Below are 27,378 nucleotides of genomic sequence, written 5' to 3'. Positions count from 1 at the left end.
ACCACTTTCCCTCTTGCTTTACTTTTGGCAATACTTGTCTTTGCTGCTGTCACTTACTGCAAATCACACTGTCATGGTTACAAGATATACTTTAGACCTATTCAGTCCTTCTTGAGTGCACCCATCAGGTGTCACAAGTCTGTGCGGTTCTACCCTGAGTGAGTTGTAGGAAGCCAGGCCAGTCACCTGAGGGGTGCATTTGAGAGGAACTAAAAGCTGTTTAAAGCAAAGCTTACCCTTGAACCATAACAACCTGAAAAATTTAATGGGACAAGCAAAAGACACATCCTTGACCCCAGAGCTTTTCTTCTGCTGAATTTCAAAGGTATGCTGCAAACAAAGGTAGTATTGTAGCTTCTCGTAAAAAGATCACAAGGAATCATTTATAATAAAAAGTGTTAGACAACCTAAGTATAAGGGTGACTGCTAGCTCACCCTATAAACAGTAATTATATATCTATAGAGAAGCTTCTAGAAGTTAACTGTATACTATCTGAGAGTTGTCATTGAAGTTTTTTTGTAAACTAAAAATATACAGAAGTGTTTTGATTGCCTATATTTAGCCTTCATCTGTTGCTATCACAATTTTTAAAGCCTTTGGATCTTTTACTTGGCTGGAATATTTTCTTGTTTTATGATGACTGTAAGCCTATTGTGATCGACCAAGGCCAGTTGGGGACAGCAGAGTAGTAGAAGGCAGATATACTGGCCACTGGATAAGCAGTTTTCTGTTCCCTGACTGACCAGAGCAGGGGCTGCTCCAGTCTAGAATGGACACATGACTCCAAAAAGCCTGCAAAGAGTCAGTTGAAGCTGTTAGGCTAATGAGAACACCTGACTTCAATTAACCTGCAAAGAGTCAGGTGAGGCTGTTAAGCTAATGTGAACATCTGACTCTAATTGAGGCCCATCTGATACTATAAAAGGCTCACTCCAGTCAGGCTGAGGAGAGCCAGAGGAGAGGAAGTGCATCTGAAGGGCTGGGTAATGAAGACACCCTCAAACCACTGGAAAGGGAGCCCTAAGGTAAGGGTGAAGAAGGCATTAAGAGAAAGAAGCAGGGGAGCTGTGGGGAAGTGACCCAGGGAAATGTAGCAACTCTGGCAGTGACAGGTCGGCTGCCAACAGCTGTTGCCATTAGGGTCCCTGGGCCGGAACCCGGAGTAGAGGGTGGGCCTGGGTTCCCCCCAACCTGCCACTACAGAAACATCTCCTGGGAGGGGAAGAGAGGCCCCTGTCAGGAGTGTTCTTGAATAAGACCGTAGGGACAACAGAGACTGTGGGAGTTCTCTCACCAACCTCCTTGCTGGCTTATGATGAAAAGCGCAGTAGACTGTACCCTGGCCCTGGAGAGAGAAGGGCTATGTGGAGGGTCACAGTGAGCCTCTGAGGCTAGCATAAACTGCCTGGAAGCACGGGACCCACGGGGACAAGATTGGAGCTCTGCCACACTATATAGAATAATTATGGTTTATAATGGCTGTATAGATCATATAGAATAATTCTAAATCAATCTATTGTTTGCATTAACCATCAGTTGTTCGGGATTCTTAAAATGCTGTTTGATATATAGTATATTTTATACTTGCTCTTGGAATTTTATGTGTTCTTGGTTTGTTTTTGTTTGAGTATTATAATATAAATCTGCTTATTTGTCCAACAGTAGTAGAACCCCTTTCCCTTTTGTGTGTGTGTGTTCCAAGCAGAGCCCATTAAATTTACTGAAAATGATCCTGAAGTTTGGTATTGTAAGATTTGCCTGAAAACAGTGAAGGCTGAACACAGAGGTGGCTCCAGGCACACAAAGGAGAGAAGTTTTAATGATTCAATTAAAGCTGTATATCTCCAGCGAAATGGAAATGGGACAGCTTGAACTGTATCTAGAACTGGAAGAGATGCGTCAGCACCAATTAGCAAAAAGAAAATGAACCTACTGAAAAATCCTAACGTTCATATTTCATCCTCACAGCCTTCTAAAATAGAGAATATAGCAAATGCAGGTAAGCTGAATCAGAGAAGAATTTGAAACAACTAAAAATTAAGTTGAAACCTTTTGCTCAGGATAATAGATTTAATCTGAGCATTTTTTTTGGTAGTTACATAATCACAAGAGAATTTTTCTTTTTTACATGGCGCTTGAATCAAAGCAGCTTTCTTCTAGTGGCTAAGCTGGGCTGACCATAGAGTACATTGCTATTCAATATATTATGTACACAAACACACACCAACACAAAACGTTAAAAGAACATTATTAAGGATGCAAAGTCAAGCATTCAAGTTAGGAAACAACAGAATTAAGGTTGCTTATGCAACATTAATTTGGTTCCCTTGTGCATATGCATTATGATTCAATCTTTCATTACGTGATCACTTATTATCTTTCCCACAGGCTCCCTGTCTCATTTGGTGCACAGCATGGAGTTGCTGTGGGGATAAATTGGGTTGTGTAGTGAAGGAGACAGGTGTTCTGCTTCATTTGTTGCATAAGTTAGAAGGTGTATAGTGAATGAGGTAGGGGACTGCAGGAAGAGAAAGGAAGGTCTCCAGGTTAATGTTGTTGAATGCTGCCCTGGAAAACGGGATTCTGTCCCAGCCTCTGCCACAGAGTTCCTATGTGCAATAACCCCTCATCTCAAAGGGATATTGGGAAAATAAATTCATGAATGTTTGTGATGCACTATGATATAGTAGTGATGAGCCTGCGGGGAAATTAATAATTCTGTCTTCAGAGCAGGGTTTAATTGTGTGCCATAAATAAGGCATTGGGCCACATATTTAATGACCAGTAGAAAGCAATACTATTATTATACATTTATTATTTGCATTACCGAAACACTTAGGAGCCACAGTTATGGACCAGGACCCCATTGTGCTAGGAGCTATATAGATCACCAAGATTGCCCCTACCCAGGAGAGCTGACATAAACAAGTATAAAACAAAAGATGACAGATGGATACAGACTGACTTACTGGAAGAGATCAAGGAACCAATGAGACAATAATGATCAGCAGGATGGGCAGTAGTTTCACAGAATCTTAGAACTGGAAGGGACCTTGAGAGGTCATCTAGTCCAGTCCTCTACATTCAAGGCAGGACTAAGTATTATCTAGACCATTCCTGACAGGTGTTTATCCAACCTGCTCTTAAAAATCCCCAATGATGGAGATTCTACAACCTCCCTAGGCAATTTATTCTGGTGCTTAACCACTCCGACAGTTTTTCCTAATGTCCAACCTAACCGCCCTTGCTGCAATTTAAGCCCATTGCTTTTTGTCCTATCCTCAGAGGTTAAGAAGAATAATTCTTCCTCCTCCTCCTTGTAACAACCTTTTATATACTTGAAAACTGTTATCATATCCCCTCTCAGTCTTCTCTTCTCCAGATTAACCAAACCCAATTTTTTCAATCTTCCCTCATAGGTCATGTTTTCTAGACCTTTAATCATTTTTATTGCTCTTCTCTGGACTTTCTTCAATTTGTCCACATCTTTCCTGAAATGTGGTGCCCAGAACTGGACACAATACTCCAGCTGAGGCCTAATCAGCACGGAGTAGAGCGGAAGAATTACTTCTCGTGTCTTGCTTACAATACTCCTGCTAATACATCCCAGAATGTGATGTTTGCTTTTTTTGCAACAGCGTTACACTATTGACTCGTATTTAGCTTGTGATCCACTGTGACCACCAGATCCCTTTTTGCAGTACTCCTTGCTAGGCAGTCATTTCCCATTTTGTATGTGTGCAACTAATTGTTCCTTCCTAAGTGGAGTACTTTGCATTTGTCCTTATTGAATTTCATCCTATTTACTTCACACCATTTCTCCAGTTTGTCCAGATCATTTTGAATTTTATTCCTATCCTCCATAGCACTTGCAACCCTTCCCAGCTTGGTATCATCTTCAAACTTTATAAGTGTACTCTCCATCAATGATTTAGATAATGGCATAAAGATATTGAACAGAACCGGGCCCAGAACCGATTCCTGCAGGACCCCACTCATTATGCCCTTCCAGCATGACTGTGAACCACTGACAACTACTCTCTGGGAACGATTTTCCAACCAGTTTTGCACCCACCTTATAGTAGCTCCATCTAGGTTGTATTTCCCTAATTTGTTGGAGAAGGTCATGCGAGACCGTATCAAAAGCCTTACAAAGTCAAGATATACCACATCTACAGCTTCCCCGCTATCAGCTTTCTCTGACAGGGTAACAAGCCTTGTTATTAGGTTGGTTTGACATGATTTGTTCTTGACAAATCCATGCTGACTGTTACTTATCACCTTATTATCTTCTAGGTATTTGCAAATAAATTGCTTAATTATTTGCTCCTGCACCTGGAAAGATAATGAAGTTAAGCTGACTGGTCTGTAATTCCCTGGGTTGTCCTTATTTCCTTTTTATAGATGGGCACTATATTTGCCCTTTTCCGGTCTTCTGGAATGTCTCCCGTCTTCCATGACTTTTCAAAGATAACTGCTAATGGCTCAGATATCTCCTCAGTCAGCTCCTTGAGTATTATAGGATGCATTTCATCAGGCCCTAGTGATTTGAAGACGTATAACTTGTCTCAGTAATTTTTGACTTTCTCTATTTTAAACTTTTTGATCCTACCTCATTTTCACTGGCATTCACTATGTTAGACATCCAGTTGCCACCAACCTTCTTTGTTTCAGTTTTCACCAAGAAGTCATTAAGTATATCTGCGATTTCCACATTTTCTGTTATTGTCTTTTCCCACTCATTGAGTAATGGGCCTACTCTGTCCTTGATCTTCCTCTTGCTTCTAATGTATTTGTATTTGTTTTCTTGTTTCCTTTTATGTCCCTAGCTAGTTTGATCTTGTTTTGTGCATAGGCTTTTCTAACTTTGTCCCTACATACTTGTGTTATTTGTTTATATTCATCCTTTGTAATTTGACTGAATTTCCACTTTTTGTAGGACTCTCTTGAGGTTTTTGATAATTGAAGATCTCCTAGTTAAGCCAGGGTTGTTTCTTGCCATACTTCCTATTTTTCTTATGCAGTGGGATAGTTTGCTCTTGTGCCCTTAATAATGTCTCTTTGAAAAACTGCCAACTGTCTTCAATTGTTTTTCCCCATAGACTTGCTACATGGCAAAAGAGAGATTTGAAGAAGGATAATGAATTACTTTTGCGGATGTTGATGGGGAACTTCTTCCAGGCGTGACCGGCAGCATAAGAGGAAGCATGAATGTGCTTGATTGAAAATTTAAGAAGTGAGCAACGGAGGCTGGCAACATGGACTGATCAGAGGTGATAGGTAGGGTGGGGATGGGTCATGAAGAGCCTAGAAAGTTAAGGTAGGGCTGCAAACAGAGGGATGGTGTGGTCAAAGCAACGGGCTAGGATGATGATCTTTGCAGCTGTATTCTGAATGACATGAGTGGGCAGGATGGCATTTGCCAAGGCCAGAAAAAAAGGATGATGAGAACATAGATGAGAATTTTGAAAATATTTAATAGCAAGCTGTTCATTAAGTGAGCACCATCTATTCTGTGCACTAAATGAGGCAGGGGTTCTCTGGCAAAAATAGTGTTTCATAATACATACACACAAAGGGTTCCACAGGCAGCCTTAATTCTGGCATTTCCTGAATCAGTTTCCTCCTACACACTGCCTGAGTGCCAACAGGGGGCAGTTACTGGGAACACAGGATTGAGAGAGAGGTGCACAGCCTCACCCTGGCACAGAGCAGCTGCGAGCAGCCATTCCAGGGATAATGTGTCTTCACCCCTTTAGCCCTCAGCTGGAGGGAACAAGCACAGTTGTTCTGTGTGGGTGCTGCTTACACAGTGCAGTCACTTACAGTATCTGTAAGAGGATGGAGCATGTGCAGTCCAGGACCTGCTCTGTATATGCTCTGTGGGGATGGTGCAGGCAGAATCTGGTCAGTACTAGGAGCTGTGAGAGGCTCGAGTATGCTCATCAGGGGCAGAATCCTCAGTAATTTTAGCTGTTAAACTTTAGCAAATGTCTACTAAGCATGTGCAAACCGCAATTTTTCAAATTTGGCCAAATTGGGATGGATTTTTACAAGGATGGCAAAAAGGCACATCTCTGACACAAAGGCTATTCCGCTGCCAGATTCAGGTTTGTACTCCAAAGTATCCGGTTGCTAGAACTTTCCTACAAAAAAGATCACCAGATTTTTTTTTTTAACATTGAAAAACATTTTTTCCCCAGCCCCATTCCCAGAAATGGCTGAACCATTTTGGCTGAAATTAAACAAACAAAAAACCAGCCTGAGGCAGATACCCAGTATGGAACATTTTGAGCTCCAGTGTTTAAAGTTTAGTAAAGTTTAAGTAACTGAAAATAGGGCCTTATAATGGGAAGTGTCAGACAACCTAATAATAGGCTACCAGACCAGCTACAATTTTGTGTTGAATTATGAATTGTGGCCCAGCTTGTGCTGCTGTGAAAGGGAGGACAGTGGTTGGAAAGTACTCCTTTGGTGGGTAGTCATATCATGTGTAGTAGAGAAGGAAGAGATGTAGCCTGCACAGAACTGCTACCCTTGTCTCCCCCAAACTCCTACACTGGTGGGCAGGAGGTGGTAGAGAATGGTAGTCTTGGCTCCACCATCTAACATGGTCACTACCACCCCAGGGACTGACGATACACTTGCATCGGGTCTATATCTGGAACAGGATACTTTCCGCCTCAGAGCAAACGGGAGCCTAGAAAGTGGATTCTGACTCAAATTCATAATCTGCCCTGTGCTCCAGGGACAGCACAACAATGTGTTGACCCTTAGTTAAAGACTCATGACAAAGCCATGATTTACACCTTTTCATAGGCAACAAACACTTTACACATGTGCTTATATTCTAGATCTAAATACACGTTATTTCTGAGTTGCAAAGAGAATATTGTCGTGAAAAATATATGTAATTAAATGGACATAATGAACTTAAAATTTAGCCCAAAATATGTATACTTGGAAAGTTTTCTCTAAAAAAACTAACACAATAAAATTTTAACTATGCATTGAAGAAGACATTGTTTATAAACAAATAACTATGTACCTGCAGTGTTTGAAACCCAAACATTACAGAATTGAGAATCTGAAAATGAAACAGATTTAATTAATTTTTTCATTTTCTAAACCGAGAGAAATGCGAAAAGTAAACAGCCTCTGGTGGGATTACAATTCTTATGATGCAGTCACTTTTAATAGTTTTAGCTGATGTCACCAACATAGGTAAATAAAGGTCTGTGTATAACTTGCGCCATTTAAGTTGCTCCTAAAATCTTCTCAAGGATGAGAGGCGCCTCAAGGTGGAGGCTGTATTAACTTTTGGACTGATTTTTTTTCCCACTCTTTGTTTGCCAGTATTTGGGTATATTGCACAAACACCAAAATACTGAGAGAGACACTATTCTTAGCGCAGTTCCATACTGGAGATTTCCAAGACCCAAGATATTTGGCTCTGCTTCTTGGAACCAGATTTCAGAATATTTTAAGATTCACACATTGCTAGTTACTATTGACTTAAATTGGAATTTTCTCTGAGTAAGTCATGCCCTGTGGTCCAACTTCTGTTCCAGCTGTAATTTATAATTACAAAGGGTAGGGATAGTAGAAGAGTGTATGAATGATTTGATGAAGCGGATGCTTGAATCAGTTGTATGTGATTATCCTTTATCAATCCTTTATAAAAAAAAAAAAAGTAGATATTGAAATGTATTTAAGTGTTTAGTATTGCTATAATTTTTACCAGAAGATTATACATATACCACACTAGCTGAAGCCAGTTTGACTGGGTAATATAATAGTGGCTGCAATAACTGAACCTTTTATATCTAGTATGCTGGTTCAAAACTACCCCGAATTAGTAGTGAACAAATTTTCTATTGTATGGCTGTTTAGAGACAGTCAGAATCGGTGATCAGTAATGAATCAGTGGTCTCAGTTCAATTCTGGGGGATCAGAATCCCTATCGTAGAAGCTACCATTGCAACTGGCACTAATTACAAACCTGATTGGCCATCTAAGTGCAGACACCAAAAAATTGATAGAATTGCATCCTGGGTTACAGGTGAGAGAGAGAAAGACCAGTCTGGGCAATAGCTTTTGGGGGTTTTGTTGGTCCTCTCTCTCTGAAGCTGCTTCTCAAACTCTGCATGTATGAAATGTGTAATATTGCAAAACATTCTTATGTTGCATTGCAATCTCAGTCTCAGAAGTGATCACATGGGTTTTTGTCTCCGAAGAGTAAATTTGCTTATTGATCTCTGTAAGAGAGCCCTCAGAGGGCCAGGTGGTGTAATGGGCAGTACACCCAGTATTGCCTCTGAGCAGGAAGGCCTTTCAATCAAGTTCCTCACCCGAGGATAAATTTAGCTTCACCTCGGGTTTGCAGTGTCTTTGTCCTCTATCAGAGGGGAAATGGCACTGGAATGTGGCTTATGACCCTGCTGCAGCAGGGGCAATTGTTAGGGGAGCTTGGGCCCTCCCATTCCACCAGGTTCTGACCCAGGGCACTGTGGGAGTCAACAATATGTGGTACCCTGGGGTGCCCTCAGAGTGACCCTCCTTGGATCACTTCCTACCATCCATCTCTTCCCATGTCTTCAGTTCCACTATAAGATAACAAAAGAAAAAGAAAAGCCCCAACTGGGCTCAAGCACACACTCCTATTTCTCACATGGAGGTGTCTTCAGCACCCTTGTCCAGGAGCTCTCAGGGTAGGTCTGTCTTCCTGCCCCTGACTGAGCTGAGTTACTCTCTTTTAAGCTTCCTCTCTAATTGGATCATGCTCTGCAGGTTGGAAGGGGTGGGGCTACCTGGGCCCAGTATTGTCCTGTAACTCCTTTGGACCCAGTGTGGAGTTTGTCACAATCTCATTAATAAAATATACACTTTTAGTTCTGTATTCTTAAGCAGCCCACATCACAGCCTGACAACTGTGATTACCCTCAATGAATAACAGAGCAGGCTGTTAAAAAGTCTTTAAGAAATATTCTAAACCAAATAGTCAAACTTGCTGAGGAAATTCCCAGCATGAATAGAGTGAATACTTCATGCCTTATATGCCAGTTTTTTTTTAAAAAAAACCCCACACATTTATTTCTATACAGGGTTGCTGCTACCAGAAGAAAACATTCTGAATGCCTGTAAGAAAAAAATGACAACTTGGTAGCTTTTTAGCATCATTAAAAACTTATTTTCCTTTGTAATCTGAGTACTAAAAATTGCAGAATGTAGAAAAAATGTGGCTACCTATCTCTGTCACCTGTCACCATGGTATCAAAATATATTGCCGGGGTGGCCAAACTGGGGCTTGCGAGCCATATGCGGCTCTTTTACCATTAAAGTGTAGCTCATGGAGCCCCCTCGCATGTCCCCCATTCTCCACCTACCAGACTTGGGGGGAGCTTGGGACTTCTGCCTTGCAGCGGGGTGGTGGTGTAGAGCTTTCTGCCCAGCAGGGAGTGAGGTCTTGGGGCTTCTTCCCAGTGGGGCGAGGGGTCTTGGGGCTTCATCAGGAGCGGGGCTGAAGCCCCGAGCCCTGGCAGGCATGCCCTAGCTCTTGAACATCTGAAGATTGTCATATGTGGCTCAGAGGGTCAGTAAGTTTGGCCACCTCTGATATATTGCATAATTTGTAACAATAAATGGATCATGGTTACCATTACTTTTCTGTGACTTCACCTGTATTCTGAACTTGGGTAGTTTTTATAGGAAAGAACACCTACAACCAATGTTCTCTTTAAGAGATCTAAACTTCAGGCTGGCCACATTAAGGTGGTAACTGTTATCAACATGTAGCGTAGCATCCATAAAAGTGAATAGTGTTATGCTTCTTTTGTTGAGGTAGAGTCATTTATCTCTGGCTAGTATGAACCAAGTCTTCCATGTTCCCTTGGTCTCAGTAGGAGGACGGAGCATTTCTGAAGAGACAAAATATATAGAATACAAAATGCTGTAACACAAATGATGCTCGTGTCTCTGAAAGGGGAAAAGCCAAAAATTAAGCCAAATTTCTTGGTATAGACAGTTTAAACAGTCTATACCAAGAAAACTGAATATACTGTGATTAAATACCAAGAGTTCAGAACTACCACTGCTTAGAAGCTGGATAAATCTTGTTCAACCTGCAGTAAACAATTACATTTGGATAATTTTACCAGAATATTTAAGATAAATTCAAGGACAATCTTTTCCAATAGCTTCTTGCTGCTTCTTTCTTTTTACGCTTTGTCCCCCAGCTCTTTTTATTCTGCAAACCAAATTGTTGCTGTGTGTTGTGTTGTCTATGACCATTTATAATACCCCCACAGTGGTCCCTTTTGATAGCTTTTGCAAAAAGTAGTTGTATTTGTCCAGTCATTTGATGTGGGAGTAGAGCTATTGACTATATAATTTTAAACCAATAAATTAAAATCAAAATTTTATCTTTCATCTTGTGCTAGTGGAAATTGCAGTGAATTGTAAATAGTATGAGAAATTCAAACAGATTTTTCTATCGCTTTAGCGTGGCGAATCGGTCTTGCTAATGCTAAACCACACCACAGTGTATACATGCATTTAATAGTCAGAGATGTATTACAGCTTCTTTTTAACCACCACTGGGAAATTTTCAGTAAAAAGTAAGCAAAGCTCTCAGACATGTTGCAAATATTTTAATGGCACTCTTCAGAGGCCACCTTCCAGAAGCTCTAGGCTGTGAAGCAGCAGATGTTGCAAACAAGCAGAAGGAGGAGAGTGTGAGATTTTTTTTTTCTTTAGCAGAATGAAAAAAGAAAACTGAAACAGTCTGTTCAAAAATTATTTTCATTTCCTAGTCCAAAAGACTGTTTGTTGGACATTGTTCAGAGTTCCATAAAAGAGCACACTATTGAGAGCTCTTTTTGTTGTCTACTGAGTCAGAGCTCTTCCTGGCTTATTCGAAATAATACCTTTGCTATTACAATTTTATTATTTTTATACACTGGGGTTACATATGATTTAGGACGTCATTTCCTATGCTGCAATATGCCTTTTCCTTTACCATACTGTAGTAATGGTTGAGCACCTGCATCTTGAGTCAGATTGACACTATTCCTGTTGTTCAGGCCTAATATAAATAAAACAAGTGTTTCAAGAAAAAATAGTTATTGGGGTGGGGGAGATGGGAAAGAACAAATTATTTAGTAAAAATATATATAGGGTGATTTTTAAAAACCCACAAAACACTAAATATTTTTGATTGACTCATTTCTAGTTTGAAAATAAGGGCTTATTTTTTTTTGTCAGATTTGCTGCTTTTTCAGACAGAGCTAATGGCAAAATCAAGAGTAGAGCAGAAAGAATTAACATCCTTGAATTCAAACGGGAGACTGACTGTGTTCCTGCTAAATATTTTGCCAACAGTACTTATCAGTGGAATGCAGTCAGCATGTCACTTGGGCCTTCTTGAAAGGGGATATTATTTTTAAATTTCTACAGGGAATCCATTATGTTCCTTAAAATAATTTTCATTTGTTGGTCTATATTTCATAGGAGCACTACAAAACTAGCATTGATGGTATTTAAAGTACAATTCTCCCCTGAAAAGTGACTGTATATCAATGTGAAGTTTAATATGTATTATGTCTTAGTGGTTTTCACATCACAAGTGCTCAGTTTACAAATTAAAAGATGGTGGTTTTTCTCACTGCCAATTCTGGAGAATCAGATTAGCTTCTTTCTTTCACCACATCACTATTTATTAATAAAGGTTCTGGAGATGGTGATCTCCCCTCTGTGACACCTGTGCAACCCTACTGTCATCACTGTGTTTGCACAAGTAAATAACCAGAACCACGTAAACCCCTCCGTTGATGCTGCATTAGAGGGAATGGAATCAAGCTTTCTCTCCCTTATAACCAAAGCCTTCCCAGAGCTAACATGAGTAAAAAGCAGTTGGGACTTGCATTGAGAGCAAGCACATATTACTCTGCGCACACACATGGGGAGCTTATCTGTTGAGCAAAAATGTGTCATTTTCCACAGTAATTCTTTTCAAGGTAGAACTGTATTTTAATAATCACTATATTACCTAAAAATAAGATTTTTAAAATTCTCAAGTTAAGGGTATTGGAAAGGGCAGTAATTTTTACTTTTCAAATAAAATGTTAAAATCTGATATTTAAACGGACTCCTTTATTATAAAATGAAGTTTTGTCTTTTTTTAATCACCAGTCAGAGAGTGGAGATGGATGGCAGGAGAGAGGTCACTTGATCATTACCTGTTAGGTTCACTCCCTCTGGGGCACCTGGCATTGGCCACTGTCGATAGACAGGATACTGGGCTGGATGGACCTTTGGTCTGACCCAGTATGGCCGTTCTTATGCAGTACCAGCAATCTGCATTTCTTTTGAAATACTCCTCTAGTGAATTCGTTGACAGGTTAGCATTATCTTTTGGGACTCAGAGTATGTCTTGTGAAGAAAATATAGTTTTCCAGCATCTGTTACATGAACAGTTTTTTCTTACTTTTTTATTTTCTATGGGGTTGACTCATCCTTGCTAATGTCTCTGTGTGGAACAATGATCTAAGTGACAGAGTGAGGAGCTTCCTAATTATTTTGATCTGAATGTGTTTTCACAAAGTATTCCTTTTGGAAGAAGCACCCAATTACTCTGACACTGGCAGAAAGCATTGTAAAAAGAGTCAGCCAACTACCTTTCCTCTCCCACAGCATACACATCTTTCCACTTTTGTGCACTGGACTGTTTTTTTTATTTTATCCTAATACCAGGGCTTAAAAATGTATAAATAATAGAATCTTTAGCAGGAAAAAGTGTTAATTGAAAATATAATCTATCCTTGTTGGCAGTTGTAGATCGTCTCAAAGTTTGGAGGCTTCGTTTAGAAAGGCTCTGATTCAATAGATACGGTATTGGTCATCCTCTTAGTTTTTGCCTCTCTCACTTAGCTTCTGTAGACTGGTTCTGGGGTTCCTTACTATGATTCCAGTGTTTCATGTGTAGATATGAGCAAGTTTAGTAGAAGTTGCTCTTAAAGGTTTTGTTGCAGGTTGTTGGGTGTATATATTAACCATTTTCTGGGTTAATGAGCTTTTTCAGCCAGGCTTCAGTGTTCTTTGTTCAATTGTCCAAGAATCTCTTATTGTTGTGGTCAGGAAAAGACTCAGGCTGTTAGTTATTTCAAATTTCCATTATTGGAAACACCAGGTTCTAGGTAAGTTTGCTCAATAGCTATACCTGAGAAAGCTGGGCTCTCCACTTCAAGAAGCACCTCATGGAAGTCGCCATGAGGCCTCAGTCCAACCCACGCCAGGGAACCCCGTGTGTATATGGGCCTGAGCAAGCCAGGAGTGCACCTCTGGCTACAGAGATTGAGTCTGGCTCTGGTGGTACTGCCGCTATGGACCCCATGACGGGGCCTAGTTGGCAGGCAAGGAGGCATGTGCATAAGCATGCAGTAAGTCTTCCTCCAAACCAAAGAAGGACAATGTTCCTTCCATGAGTTCCAGCCACAGAGAGACAACTGAGCATTTCAGCAGATCCCCCGGTACTGAGCACTGACACCTGTCTGCCCTCAAGGTCTTCCTCCCTTAAGACTAGGGATCTGTCAGTTCTGGGGCAGTCCTCTGCTCCGACACTGGCTCCAGCTATGGAACGGATATTGTTAACACTGGGGCAATCGGAGAAATCACCAGAACCACATGAGCAGCTCATCATAGAGAACCAAGTTCTCCATGGCTTCCTCTGCAAACTGCACTGGGGAGGTCTGATTCCTATCCAGGACTTGGTGAAATCAGGTCACGCTTTGACTCATCTGCCTGTGGTTTATGTGTTTCCACTGGCTCTGATGGTACCACCATCAGAACTGGGATCTGAGTTCTCATCATTGGAGGATTGCAATGGAGCACAAAGGCCGCCCATTCCCTACCATCACTATGAGTACTCTAAAGGACTGCTAGCAGTGTGGCAGTACCCTCCTCTCCAGCAGCAGGGAAGTCATTGGTTGCCCTCTCCATGGGGCCTCCACAACATCTGCCGGATCCATCTTGCTGTCTTTATCAGGGATCCTGGCCCCGGTACCCACCCTTGGAACCCGCCCATTCAGCCAGGGAGGCTTCGCCCCTATCGTCGCTTAGGGCGTGCTGAACTGGTTATGGAGAACAAACCAATGAGTCCAGATGTGACAATACCACCGGAGCAAGAGCATTTCCCATCATCCTCTCCAGATGCTGCAGTAACTTCAGCCTCCCCCTCACCTCCCAGATGACTTTCAGCAATTCAAGAACTCCTGCAAAGGGTGGTGGATGAATTTCATATTCCACTGGAGGAAGTACAAGACAAGCAGCACCAGCTCCTGGACATCCTTTATTCCTTGGTACCAAGCAGCATTGCTCTACCAATCAATGATGCCATTCTCCAACCAGTCCAAACGTGGAGGCAGAGAAGAGAGACTACGTACCAGCTAAGTGGTTGGAGTTCCTTTTCTCACACTCCCCCACCAATTTCCTTGTGGTGTAAGCAGCAACAGAGAACAATCCAGGCAGCAACACCCATGCACCAACCTGACAGATAAGGAGGGCAGATGCTTAGACATTTTGGGACACAGGGTCTTCTCTTCAACAAGCCTCTAATTTCAAACTACCAGGTCTTGTTAGCCAAATATGGCTTCCTTAACTATAGTAAATTATAGGACTTTACTGAAAAGCTGCCTCAGCTAGATTGAATGTTTCCAGTATATCCTGGAGGAAGACAAGTTGGTGGCTAGAATGGCTCTACGTTCAGCCATGGATGCTATGGATACCTCATCACACTCTTTGGCCACATGCATCCTCATACAGAGGGAATTATGGTTGAACTCATCTGGTTTCCCCAGAGAGGAGCAGAATACCATTGAGGACCTTCCTTTTGATGAGTCGCGCCTGTTTAATCAGAAGACCAACAATTCCCTCCACTATGTCAAGGATTCCAGATTCAGACTTCAATCACTGGGTATTGATACACCTGCACACAAGCAGAAGTTCTGTCACCTACACAGAGATTCAGGACTCCCCAGTTCTTCCACCAGAGGCCATACAAACCTACTCCTAAGCTCCAGAAGCCCCAGTGATCTGGCTCCCTGTGTCTGCCTTCACAATCTTCATCATCTCACATTCAAACCTCTCAGAAACGATATTTGAGTGCTGTCAACCACCATGGAAATGCAACCAACCCATCTCCTTTGGGGTCATCTTACCAGCCTGGAGTGCAATAACAATGGACAAGTGGGTCCTGTATGTCATCCACTATTGCTATACAATTGAGTTCCCCACTCTACCTCTGTCCATGTCCCCCCGCCTCCATCCCTTTACAGGGACCACTCTCATGATAATATCCTGGCCCTAGAAGTAGACTTCTTACCACAAAGGGGAGCTATAGAATATGTTCCTCTGAACTATCAGGGCACAAGGTTCTATTTGACTTACTTCCTGGTACCCAAGAAGAAGGGAGGGTGGAGGCCAATCCTGGAGATCCATTGCCTCAACCACTTTATTCACAAGCTCAAGTTTTGTATGGTCACCTTAGCATCATACTGTCTCTAGAAAAAGACATGTGGTTTACAGCTCTCAATATGCAGGACACTGATTTTTACATAGACATCCATCCAACCCACAAAAGATTCTTGTGGTTCACTGTGGGCCATCAGCATTTTCAGTACAGAGTCCTGCCATTTGGACTCTTCACTGCTCCTTGGGACTTTTCCAAAGTTTTCTCTGTCATAGCAGCCCACCTCCATCGCTTCCCCAATCTTGGTGGCTGGCTTCTAGTAGCACAATCCAGAGACAGAGCTGGAATCTTGGCTTCCATGTTGCTCAGACTCCTTTCATCCTTGGAAGTCCGCTTCAATGTTGAAAAATCAACTTTGATTCTCTCACAGTTCCTAGACTTCATAGGGGCCTCCATCAACTTGGTCACAAGCTTACCTATCAAGGGACAGGTTCCAGGCTCTGCAGGAACTCATCACCCGGTAGTCAACAGTTCATCTGTCCCAGTCAGGACTTCCTTATCTCTACTCGGCCACATGGCAGCCCGCACATAGGTGGGCCACTTTCAGACATATGTAGGGCAGCTACGGTTTGGTGCAGGACTCTGTGACGGATGCCTCATTTGACACGACTGTCCTCCATTCAACCATCCCATCCAAGGTACCTCTTGTTAATCACCATCAGTGGAATACAATAGGGACCATCACTTTAAGAAGAGGAGGTTACTTACCTGTAACTGGAAGTTCTTCGAGATGTGTGGTCCCTATCTGTATTCCGCTTCCCACCCTCCTTCCCCTCTGCTGTGGATCTGTTTGATTTGCAGTGGAGAAGGAACTGGAGAAGCAGTCAGTCTTCCCCCACCCTTCATCACCTCGGACGAAACCATGAGGCGAAGAGTGCATGCGCAGACCAATGGATGCTACTACTTCCAAATTGTCCAGCTTCGGATGCATGGCGCACATGAGTAAAATCTCAGTGGAATACAGTTAGGGTCAACACATCTCGAAGAACCTCCAGTTACAGGTAAGTAACCTCCTCATATTTATCTATTCTGTGCTGCATGGTTTTCTTTCTTTCAGTGTGTTCTGAGCTGTTGTATAATCCCCACTCTTTCTTTCTGCTTTTATATATTCTTATTAAAGGATTCTTCAAACTCTAAAATAAATGAGTTTTTAGTGTTACTATCTCCATTGGTTGTTTTGCCTCATCATGTGTTAGAGAATATCCCTGAAATTTTGCTTTGAACTCCAGATTAAGCATTTGCATGAATTTTATTAATCGGTTGGAATAATTCTTAGCGGGTTTTTTTGTCTTTTATCTGTAAATGCCGGCAAAGTAAAGAGTAATGTAACAGCTGATTAACACCTGATGTTCTGAAAGGATTAAATGTTTCCCTTTATTTCACTGGGGTGAGAGTCTAGAAACATAGTATCTCATTATCCCGTCTTTTAGAAGGGGAGCAGACAGGTCTTTTCTACATTTGTGCAGGTGGAAAGGGAAATAGAATAGCAGCAATTGAGGTAAGCTCTCTACTGTATTTCTGCTTTCTGGTCCATTCCCACTATGTGGAGGGTGCCAGCAGCTTTTAGGCCTGAAGGAGAACTGTACTGAAGAGAGAGATTTAGTGATTTTTGGAGGTTCCTGCCCCTCCTCCTTTTGAGTTTATAACTCTTCATGTTATACACTTTTCCCCAACTTAAACCAGAGTGCTAATACTGGAAGAAAAGGTCTTAGGTCTGTATGCATCACAGTGAACGTTACATCAGCGTTAACCAAGCAATGTTATTGATGATGATGCCAAGAAATAGAAATGAAGGCAAACAGGCAGCAGTGATATAGTGGACTAAAGGTTGGGAGACTTCGGTCCTTCTCCCAGCTTGGCTATTGACTTGCTGTGAGACCTTGGGAAGTCACTTAACTTCTGTTTCAACTTCCCCATCAGAAAAATGAAGCTAAATAAGACTTACCCACTTTTGTAAAATGCTTTGAGATCTATGGATGAAAAGAGCTATGTAAGACCCTGAGGTTAGGATGGTGTGTTCTGTAATTGATATGTTAGCAGCTGTATTCAACTTCTATTGAGAGGCCAGAATACTTCCACCTAGGTCTGGCTTGATATGGGCTATCTTTCCCTTCTTCACTTTTCACATAATCTAGGAAATCACTTTTTTTCCTATTTAAAGGGACATCTTCTCCTGCTTAAATATGGAGGATGTTCTTAGCTATTCCCCAGCCATTAGCATTCCATTCCAACTACCAACAACTCTAATTTACAGGAAGACAAGATAATCTTCCCTGTAAACTCCTTGCCTGGAATCTGTTGCCTTTTATATGTAAAAGTTGGCCCCATGTACACCTAAAGCCAAGACAAACCAAAATGCAATGTGAATAAGCACAACATGCCCAGAAATCCTAATACTACCATCCCACCCATTTTTTGCCTACCACCTTTCCAGAGTAACAACTCCTCCTCCTCCTCCTCCCCTTCCTTCCCAGTGCCTCCTGCACGTCACAGAAGAGGTGTTCAGCTGCGTGCAGGAGGCGCTGGGAGGGAGGGAGAGGAGCGGGGATTGGTGTTCCCCAGGTAGGGGGCAGAAAGAGGCAGGGAAGAGGTGAGGTGGGGTGGGCGTGGGGCCTCGGGCTGAGAGGGTGGCTGGGGGGGGGTCCGTGAAAATTTTTAAATAAAAATGGGGTTCCAGTTTCCTAAAGTTTGAGAACTGCTGCACTAGATAATACTTAGTCCTGTCTCAGTGCAGGGGACTGGACTAGATGACTTACCAAGATCCCTTCCAGTTCTATATTTCTATGATTCTATTCTATCATTAAATTTCACAATACTAGCTCATCTTAAAAAAAATCCATAAGAACATTCTTTCTTTAAAATAAAAGTTCAGATTTAAATTAATTTCCTCCTGCTCCAGTGGAATTGACAGATTTCTCAACCATCAGCATTAGCCATCTCCTTTCAGTCACCCTTTGCTGGCCATCTCAGTGGTCTTAGTTCTGTTTCAGATATGTGGGCTCTCGCTGCCATAAAGGTTTTTGTTTTGTTCCTACTCGGCCATTATAGTCCTCCATAATAGCAGTGAGAACTGCTGCACAGCATGCTACTCCAACTATAGGATGCACATTCTTGCAGATTTTACCAAAGTTTCAGGTAATAATGAGTAGCTTTTTTTGTTGTTGTTTTGTTTTCTTGCTAGGTTGCCACTTGCATTTTTTCCCTTCCCCACCTTTCCCTTTTGCAAATTATGTGCTCATGCTAGCATTGGTTTGATTCAGAAAAGTCATCGTCAGGGACCCTTAGGATGTGTACAGAGGCTGCTTGGGAGCACACAGATTAGCATGTTACACTGTAACTGTGTTAGAACCCTCTTCAAAATTTCATGAAAATCTGACACATGCACAAGTATAAGGAAGGGCTGAATAGAGTCCAGTTGTCAAAACAATATTGAGCCAATAAGCATGTCATGGGTGGAGCTACTGCAGTGTGGGTTACACAAATAATTCTGAATGAAGATCTTTTTTATGTTGGGCCTGAATGAACCAGGTTGCACTGTTTTGTAATATGTTTGTAAACAGCTTTATTTTCTTAGTATATGCAGACAAATCTAGTATTTTTTTCTTGATGAAGTATTTTATTAAAAGGATTGATCGGGAGGGAGTTCTTATGAATTTTTCATGAGCTGGTATGTTCAGCTGAATGAATTCAGTGAGTGTCAGTGTATAGCTTGCAGACAAGCCACATCCACAAGGAGGCTACTGACACAGAAAGCACTTTGGCGCATTTTCAGAGGGAAAGCTGGGCTGATAAAGCTCTGTCTGATAAAGCATTGACTTATTCTTCGATTTAGGCTGCTGCTGTTTTAGGTAGCTTTTCCATTCGGGACTCAGCCTTGTGAATGACAGGGCTAGGCTTTGCCAATCTATCAGCATTTGAATCTGAAGCAATGTCTCTGTGATGTGTTTTTTGATATGTTTTTTGAATGGTGAAAGCTAACACAACATCCAAGCTATGACAGCAAAAGATTCTTCTAGGGAACTTGCTGCTCCAGAGTCAGATATCTACATAAAGACTTTCAAAGAACAAATGCATTTAGAACTTGAGCTTCCCAAACTGCCAGGGAACAGACCCACGTCTCCAAAAATTTCACCTCGCAGCTCTCCAAGGAACTCTCCATGCTTTTTCAGAAAGTTGCTGGTGAATAAAAGCATCCGTCAACGCCGTCGCTTTACAGTGGCGCATACATGGTAAGATCTGTTTGATATCTATTTGTCTTTACAAGCCAGTGCGTGTGTGGCTATGTTTTTAATGCTGAAAAATAAGCTGAGATCCATTCATAATACTTGCTGCAAGTGTGAAATGAACAGAACAGAGGGCAGCTGAAATACGTACAATGCAGTGCCTGTACAATTGTCATTCAGCTTCTGTTCTCCAGAATACGTACAGCCTATAATGCATGCATCTGTAGTTAATCTTCATTGAATAAAACAGGCACCCAGGAACTTTCATAGACATATTGTAGGCAAAGCATGTGGATTTCTTTCAGAGGAATCTTTGAAATGCTTTTTCTTTCTATATCAACTCTGATTGCAGGTAACAGTAGAACATAGACTGGGTCGTTTTTGCTATGCTACTGTCAGGCTTAAATGCTGGTAAAGGCTACAACTTTACTGAGTGGCTTTTGACTATTTTTGTTTGGTAAAAATGTTGTGCCTTCTTTCAGCCTCCTTTTAAAAGAAGGTTGTAGCTAAGATTCATATGTTTTAAATTGACCATTTTTGGGCAGTCAGCAATTTGCATGCTGTCACAGTTGATTTTGAGCTGAAGCTTATTACCACTTGGTGAAAATATAAAGGGAATTGCTGTATTAAGCCAGGTAAATGAAGTCATAAAGGATTAACAAAAGAAAGAGTGGCTCATATTTCGAGTGGTTCATATTTTCTCTCCTAAATTCATTGTGTGTGGTTACAAAACTTTTTTTATATAAACCTACTGTAGTCGACTACTAGAGCCAAATCTCCAAACTTTTAATAACATGCATGTTTGTATAACACACTCGCACACAGCCACATTCATTAACTTCCCTTTCTGTGAACTGAATCAGAGAAGGAAAGAGAGAACGAGGGAACCCCATATATATTTGTAAGGACCAGACATTTTAATATACCAAAAAAATAATTTACCTTTTGTATGTTTCTCCTTTCATAATGTAGAATGTTGTTCTTAAAATGGTGTGTTTTGAGTTGTGTTGGAAAAAGGTCAAAGCTGCATTTAAGCAAGAACTTTCTGAAATGAAGCACTAAACCTCCTTTACCTTAGATATTTGTTTCTGGCAAATTAGCAGCTGTAACAGTCGTTCTGGCTCTAGATCTGTGAGAAACTTTTAAGAAAAAACACTGATCATACATACAGGAATACGAGAATACCGAATTTATTATGTAATTTTTTTATGAACTTGTAACATAGCCTTTTATTCTAATTCATGGTTCGGGAATGGTGCATCTCTTTTTATAAAGAATATTATGGCACCCAAAGTGGTATAATAACTTTAGTATGGCCTTGAGCTTCATTTAGCCCTTTAATTGGTTACTAGCCAGTAGTGTCTAGGTCTGTATACATGAATTCCCTTGAATGTCTGTTATATCTTCTTATCAGGGGAACAATGGGATGTTAATTTCTCAATACATGCTGGTGTGGGGTGGGGTGGAGGGGGAGAACATATACTGTGAAGAGTGGTACTTCTGTGGGTGTTTTGGGGGTGTAATCAGATTAAGCTCATGGTTAGACATATGTAAGGTTTAATTAAACCTGGCATATTTAATCATAATATATTTTTAAAATATGGACAGATGGAAATTAAGTGTCTTCATTTGTCCGTATGTGTTGGGGTTTTTCTTATTCCAGATATTTTTTTAAAAAGTAACCATACTTGTTGAATTTTGTGAGGTTTTTACAATGTAATGGTGATGAACATATAATATAAATTTTTCCCCTCATATACTAAGTTTAATATTAGAAATACAAGAAAACCATCTATCCCAAGAATGTAATGTATTGTAGGTTTTGAACACATGTATGTATAACACCCCCCCACACACCCCTAGCAAACAGTACGTACTCTCCTTTCATTTTGTAATCTGCTCAATAAAATTGAAACAACTGAAATTAAAGTGAACTATTGAATTTTTAGATAACTTTTTTCTGAAATTATATTGGAATTTTTATGCAATTGTGTTACATATACTTGCCAAATAGGGTACTTTTGGTTTGTATATCTTGTTTGCTTTCTTTGTTTAGAATATATTTCTTCCGCTTCTTCTCTTCCCTCCCTCCCCCCTCGAAGATCCGGAAGATCAGTATATAGGGAAGGTCAATGTATACAGCATTAAATATCTTGTAACCTATATCTTTCATAGTAGAAGGTCTAAAAATAATTTTATTCTCTACGTACCTGATTCTGCCGTCCTTATTCACACTGAGCAGTATTGTTGATGTCAGTGGCACTACTGTTGGAGTAAAGCCCTTTTCAGCGTGTGAGGGTGGCAGAATTGGGCCCTCCTTGTACAAAAAAATACAAAAGATACTCACTCTCTAGCACACATTGCTGTTTCTAGCAGAGTTTTATTTAAATATTTGTCCTCAAGACTTTGTAAATAGTTCTTTAATAATATTTATATGACCTGGGTCACTTCCCCTATCTCTTACTGCATAATTCCCAGCTGTGCTGTGTGATGAGCCTTACCTTTTGAATGAACGGAAGTGAACTGATTTTTCTAACGTGTTTTTGCAATTTTCTCCCTCATTTTGGCTAATATTTTTATTTCTTTCTGTTTACTTTACATTTTAATGTCATAGAGTACAGGGGCCATATTATCTGAAAGCACAGTGGAGCTTTAGATATTTTTGAGATGTCCATCTTTCTTTTAGATCAAATATGTACTAAATGAAGAAAATACAGTGTGAGAGATAAAGTGTATTGAGAAATGTATACTTTAATTTTTTCTGTCAGACGGAGGATCCTTCCAGAAGTGAATATACCATAACTGAAATGAAAATATTTCTTTATATTTTAAAAAGTATACCCTATGGTAAATTATAAATCATATGCTGTCCTTAATTTTTGAAAATACAGCCTGTTTTGATTTACAAAATTTCCAGTTCTGGAATTTAACAAGTTAATTAGTATGGTATGATAAAGTGATAGCATTTGAATTTGTTCCAAGCCTAGTGAACAACTACTGATCTTTCTAATTACCTGAAGTTGTACAACCTACTGTAGGCATATCAAAGCTTGCAGCATATGTCACATGTTGCCTTGCTAAATGAGCACTATCTAAACTGGTGAAACCAAATAGTAAAGACTTGTCTAGTTGCAACCCACTAGAATTGAAATGTTGTTTTTAAAAGCTCAACTCTGATGGACTGATTATGGCTGAGGATAACCGACAGTTCTCATAAAATTGTTTCTGTAATCAATTAAAAAGCCTCAAGTAGTTATAGGCTGCCCACTAGTTATAGGTTGACTTTCAGGTGTTTTTTAAACGTTTTGTGTTTTTTTTTTTTTTAAGGTCTGACTCATGATGTCTGAACCTTTTGAGGTTGGCAATACTGTTATCCTACCAAAACTTCTCTGAGGTAGGGCAGTACTGCTATCTCCATTTTAGAGAAGGGGAACTGAGGCACTGGGAAGCTACATGGGTTGCCCATGGTCACACAGGAAGTCTATGACAAAGTGGGGAATTGAGCCCAGGTCTCCTGAGTCCCAGGCCAGTCCCCTAATCATTGGACCATCCCTTCTTCCAACCTATTGTATCCCATTAAGTGCAAGAGAGCGCCACCTAAAACCACAGGAAATGGTACTTATTCTATAATCAGGTGCCTCAAAATATTTTGCTGGTGTGTCTCTTTGTGATGCAGCGAAAAGAGGGCAAGAAGAAAGCAAGATCAATTTTCATTTTGATTTCTGTTGCATGGACAGTGGCCATGTTAGAACCCGTGACCACTCATGAAGATAGTCATTGCTTTTGTTGGAGGAGCCTCATTAAGGGGCAAGCTATCTGCACTTGTATAAAACAATTTTTTTAAAAAAAAATCCCCTCTTTGAGGAGGCTGTAGTTAAAACAACATTGGTCCGGTCTACACTACAGACCTATATCAATGTAACTATGTTGCTCAGGGGTATGAAAAATCCACACCCTTAAGCGGCAGAGTTATACCGACTTAACCCCTGTGTAGACAGAACTGTGGTGGTGGGAGGGCTTCATCAACATAGCTACTGCCTCCTGGGGAGGTGGATTAACTCTTCTGATGGGAAAGCTCTCTCCTGTCGGCATGGGGCGTCTTCATTAAAGAGCTATAGCGATGCAGCTGCAGCGGTGCGATTGTAGCATTTTAAGTGTAGCTGTGCCCATTATAAAAACAACTTGGTTGCTGATACCTTACCCCTAGGAAGTTGAGTATGCTGGGGATGCAAATTTCCCCCTCCATCAGCCTCTCCTTCCTGATACCATGGCATGGGCGCCCTCAATCCCCACAAAGCTTCAGTGGAGAAGCTTTCATGGGATTCCAGGGAGTGGTGGATGATGCTAGAGGGAGAAGTTGCCTCAGTTTCGAAGCTTCTGGAGTAGGGAATATCTGCCATTATATTGACCCCTCCCTTTGCCGAGGAGAAAATTGGGACCTATGACTTCTGTTCTTGAGACTATACTGGACTAGTATCTCAGCATAACTTCTCTCCCTGAAGCTCCAATACATTATGGCTTTAGCCTGTTGTTTCAAGCTTGCTATACAACAGTAGTAGAATATTGCCTCAGTTCTTTTAACTGCTGAACGCCAAACTTGTTTGTTAGCTCCATGTAATCTGGTCCATATACTTGTTTGCATTCTTCAGGGAGCAGCTGGCTGCTTCTTAGGCTTTTTTCGATCAAACTGGAGCGAGTGAGGAAACTGCTGTTGCTTCCTTATTCGACTTTTCGCATTTCTCCTCTGAACTTTGGCTGACATGCAGGCATACTGCAGTGTTAAAGTCTCTATTGAGACAGGAAAAACAGAGTGAGGGGGTGGAAAGATAATATTGTGTCAAAATTAAGAGGAGGAGGGTATCTGGCATACTATATATTCTTCATTCATGCCTCATAAATTCTAAGGCCAGAAGGGACCACTGTGATCATCTAGTCTAACCTCCTGTATAACAACATAACATAACAAACCTTCCTTGAATTAATTCCTGTTTGAATTGGAGCATATCTTTTAGAAAAACATTCAGCCTTGACTTAAAAATTGCTGGGGATGGAGAATCCACCATAATCCCTGATAAATTGTTCCTGTGGTTAATTACCATAACTGTTAATGTGCACCTTATTTCCAGCCTGAATTTGTCTAGCTTCAAATTCCAGCCATTGGATCATGTTACACCTTTCTCTGCAAGATTTAAGAGCCCATTATCAGACTTTTGTTCCAGGTAGTTACAGATTGTGATCAAGTCACCCATGAACCTTCTCTTGGATAAGATAACTAGATTGAGATGCTCGAGTTTTTCATTATAAGGCTTGTTTTCCAATCCTTTAACCATTCTCGTGGATCTTCTGTGTACCCATTTCATTTGATCAACATCCTTCCTGAACTGAGGGCATCATACGATATCCCAGCAGTGGTCACGCAAGTGACAAATACAGAAGTAACATAACTGTTCCCTGTTTATCCATCTAAGGATCATATCGGTCCTTTTGGTGTCACACTGGAAGCTCCTGTTTAGCTGATTACCCACCATGACCTCCAAGTCCTTTCAGAGTCACTGCTTCACAGAATAGAATCCTCCATTCTGTAAATGTGGCCTGCATTCTTTGTTCCTTGATGTATGAGTTCACATTTCACCACACTGAAACACACATTGTTTCCTTGTGCCCAGCTTACCAAGTTACGCAGATCACTGTGTATCAGAGACTTGTCTGCTTCATTATTCATCAGTCCCACAGTATTTATATCATCTGCAAATTTTATCAGGGATGATTTTATGTTTTTCTCCAGGTCACTGATGAAAATATTCAAGTGCAGGGTAAAGAACTGATCCCTAAGGGACTCTACTAGAAAAACACTTTCAATGAAGATTCCCTATGCATAGTTACATTTTGAGAGTAGTCAGTGAGCCGTTTCTTAATCCATTTCATGTGTGCCATGTTAATTTTGTATCATTCTAGTTTTTTAATTGAAATGTCGTGCCATACCAAGTCAGTTGCCTTTCAGAAGTCTATATTCCCTCACACATCTATCCGGAAGAATTTCTGGAACAAAGACTACTTAAATAAATTGCAAGTCCCTAAGGGCATGAAGGTAGGAAGATGATTTCCCTCCCCCCTTCCTCTTCAGTAGCTCTGGTTTTAAGGGTCTATAAACAAGAAAAATTTAGCAGAAATGGGGATGGCAGTAAATCCCGAAACCCATTTTTTCCCTGTTTCTTAAGAATAAATTTCCTAAGAACCCTACCTATATCAATGGGGGGCCTGAAGGGAGAGATTTCCCCCTGTCCCCAGCCACTTAACGCGGGTAAAACACCCTGTCACAATTGAAGCAGAATATTTGCAAGTGTAAACACTTTGCAAAGTATTCTACAGCTATTAAAGAGACGAAGTGCAGAGCATGGAGCTCTGGTGTTCATGATTTTGATGGGCATAAATATTTCTCTGAAGTACACAGAGGGATCTATTCTTGCAAAAAAGCACAGGGATATAAGGATGTATTTTCCACTACTTAGGTATCTCCTCCTTCCCAAGCTAATGAAAGAGTGGAATTCACTTGAAAAAATCTAAATTTGAAAACTAAATTATTAATAGATGAGTATTGATAACAATACATGACACGTCTTAAAGGCCCTTTCATCTGAGGACCTCAATTTGGTTTTAAAAATTCATTAATTAAGCTTCAGCTCATCCCTGTGAGGCATGTATGCTGGGTGCATTTAAAACACTCCTTCCAGTCCTAGGGATATTAGTGGTTCTAGAGGCATTCCCCATTTTAAGTACAGAGAATATTGCTGGAATTTATATCTCTAAATCAGAACAAACCTTTTAAGTGTGCAATAAATATTACCACTTTTACAGAGTTGTAAATAGAGACACAAAGATTAAGTGATTTACTGTGGACACATATTGACACAGTAGCTGAGCTGTTTTGAGAACCCCTGAGTTCTGACTTCCAGTCGTATATTTAACCATTTAGACAACGTGAAAAATGGTTTCTTAAAGAAGTTTTTGATTTTATTTGAAAGGTATTACTGACTAAGCAGGGGCATGGGCAGGAATTTAAATTTGCCCACTTTTGGAGGGGCACGTTAAACACCCTTACTATAACGACCCCATGGGGATCCAAGCCATTTGGCCATTATAGTAAAAAAGTGGGGGGCAGCTCTGCTAGCTCCAAGGCTGTGGCAGGGGCAGATTGATTCTCCAGCCCTGGGGCTCTGGTGGTGGCAGAAAGATTCTCCAGCCTGCGGCCGTGGCCAGCACTGACAGAGAGCGAGTTCCTCTGGCCCCATGGCCATGGTGGGGAGAGACCGCAAGCTCCTCCAGCGCTGGGGCCGGAGGAGCTCTGTGACCCTGCCGATTATTGGGAAGGGCCTGTGCCCCTGCTTGCGCGCACCCCTCCCCCATTGTGCACGCCTCTATGACCGAGGAACAGTTGAAATTAAATAAAATGCTTACACTATGTCACCAACTATTGTGTATGCTGGCCACAGAATTATATATGGTGTCTCTCTCCAGTAAGTACAGTTTTTCTCATCCATTTGAGTTGCCAGTACAGACTGATAAAGTGCAGTGAATCTGTCATCATAATTTATGCAGTGTAGATTAGCTTTCAATGCAGATCTGTAATTGTC

General features: G+C 41.0%; 1 protein-coding gene across 3 annotated transcripts in view; it reads left to right on the top strand.

Annotated features, from left to right (window-relative positions):
- The window catches only part of PDE4B (phosphodiesterase 4B), a 395,290-nt gene that overhangs the window by 74,470 nt on the left and 293,442 nt on the right, over positions 1 to 27,378 (top strand). The window contains exon 1 of one of the 3 annotated variants that reach the window (XM_073357425.1): positions 19,267 to 19,753. The exons of the other annotated variants lie outside the window; for them this stretch is intronic. Within the exon in view, the coding sequence (XP_073213526.1) occupies positions 19,518 to 19,753 (236 nt within the window). The 5' untranslated portion in view covers positions 19,267 to 19,517. Of the gene's footprint in view, positions 1 to 19,266; positions 19,754 to 27,378 lie in introns of those variants that run through there. 3 annotated transcript variants of the gene reach the window in all.

The sequence above is a fragment of the Lepidochelys kempii genome, chromosome 8, assembly GCF_965140265.1.
Source record: "Lepidochelys kempii isolate rLepKem1 chromosome 8, rLepKem1.hap2, whole genome shotgun sequence".
Taxonomy (NCBI): domain Eukaryota; kingdom Metazoa; phylum Chordata; order Testudines; family Cheloniidae; genus Lepidochelys; species Lepidochelys kempii.
This window is presented reverse-complemented; position numbering and strand designations above follow the sequence as displayed.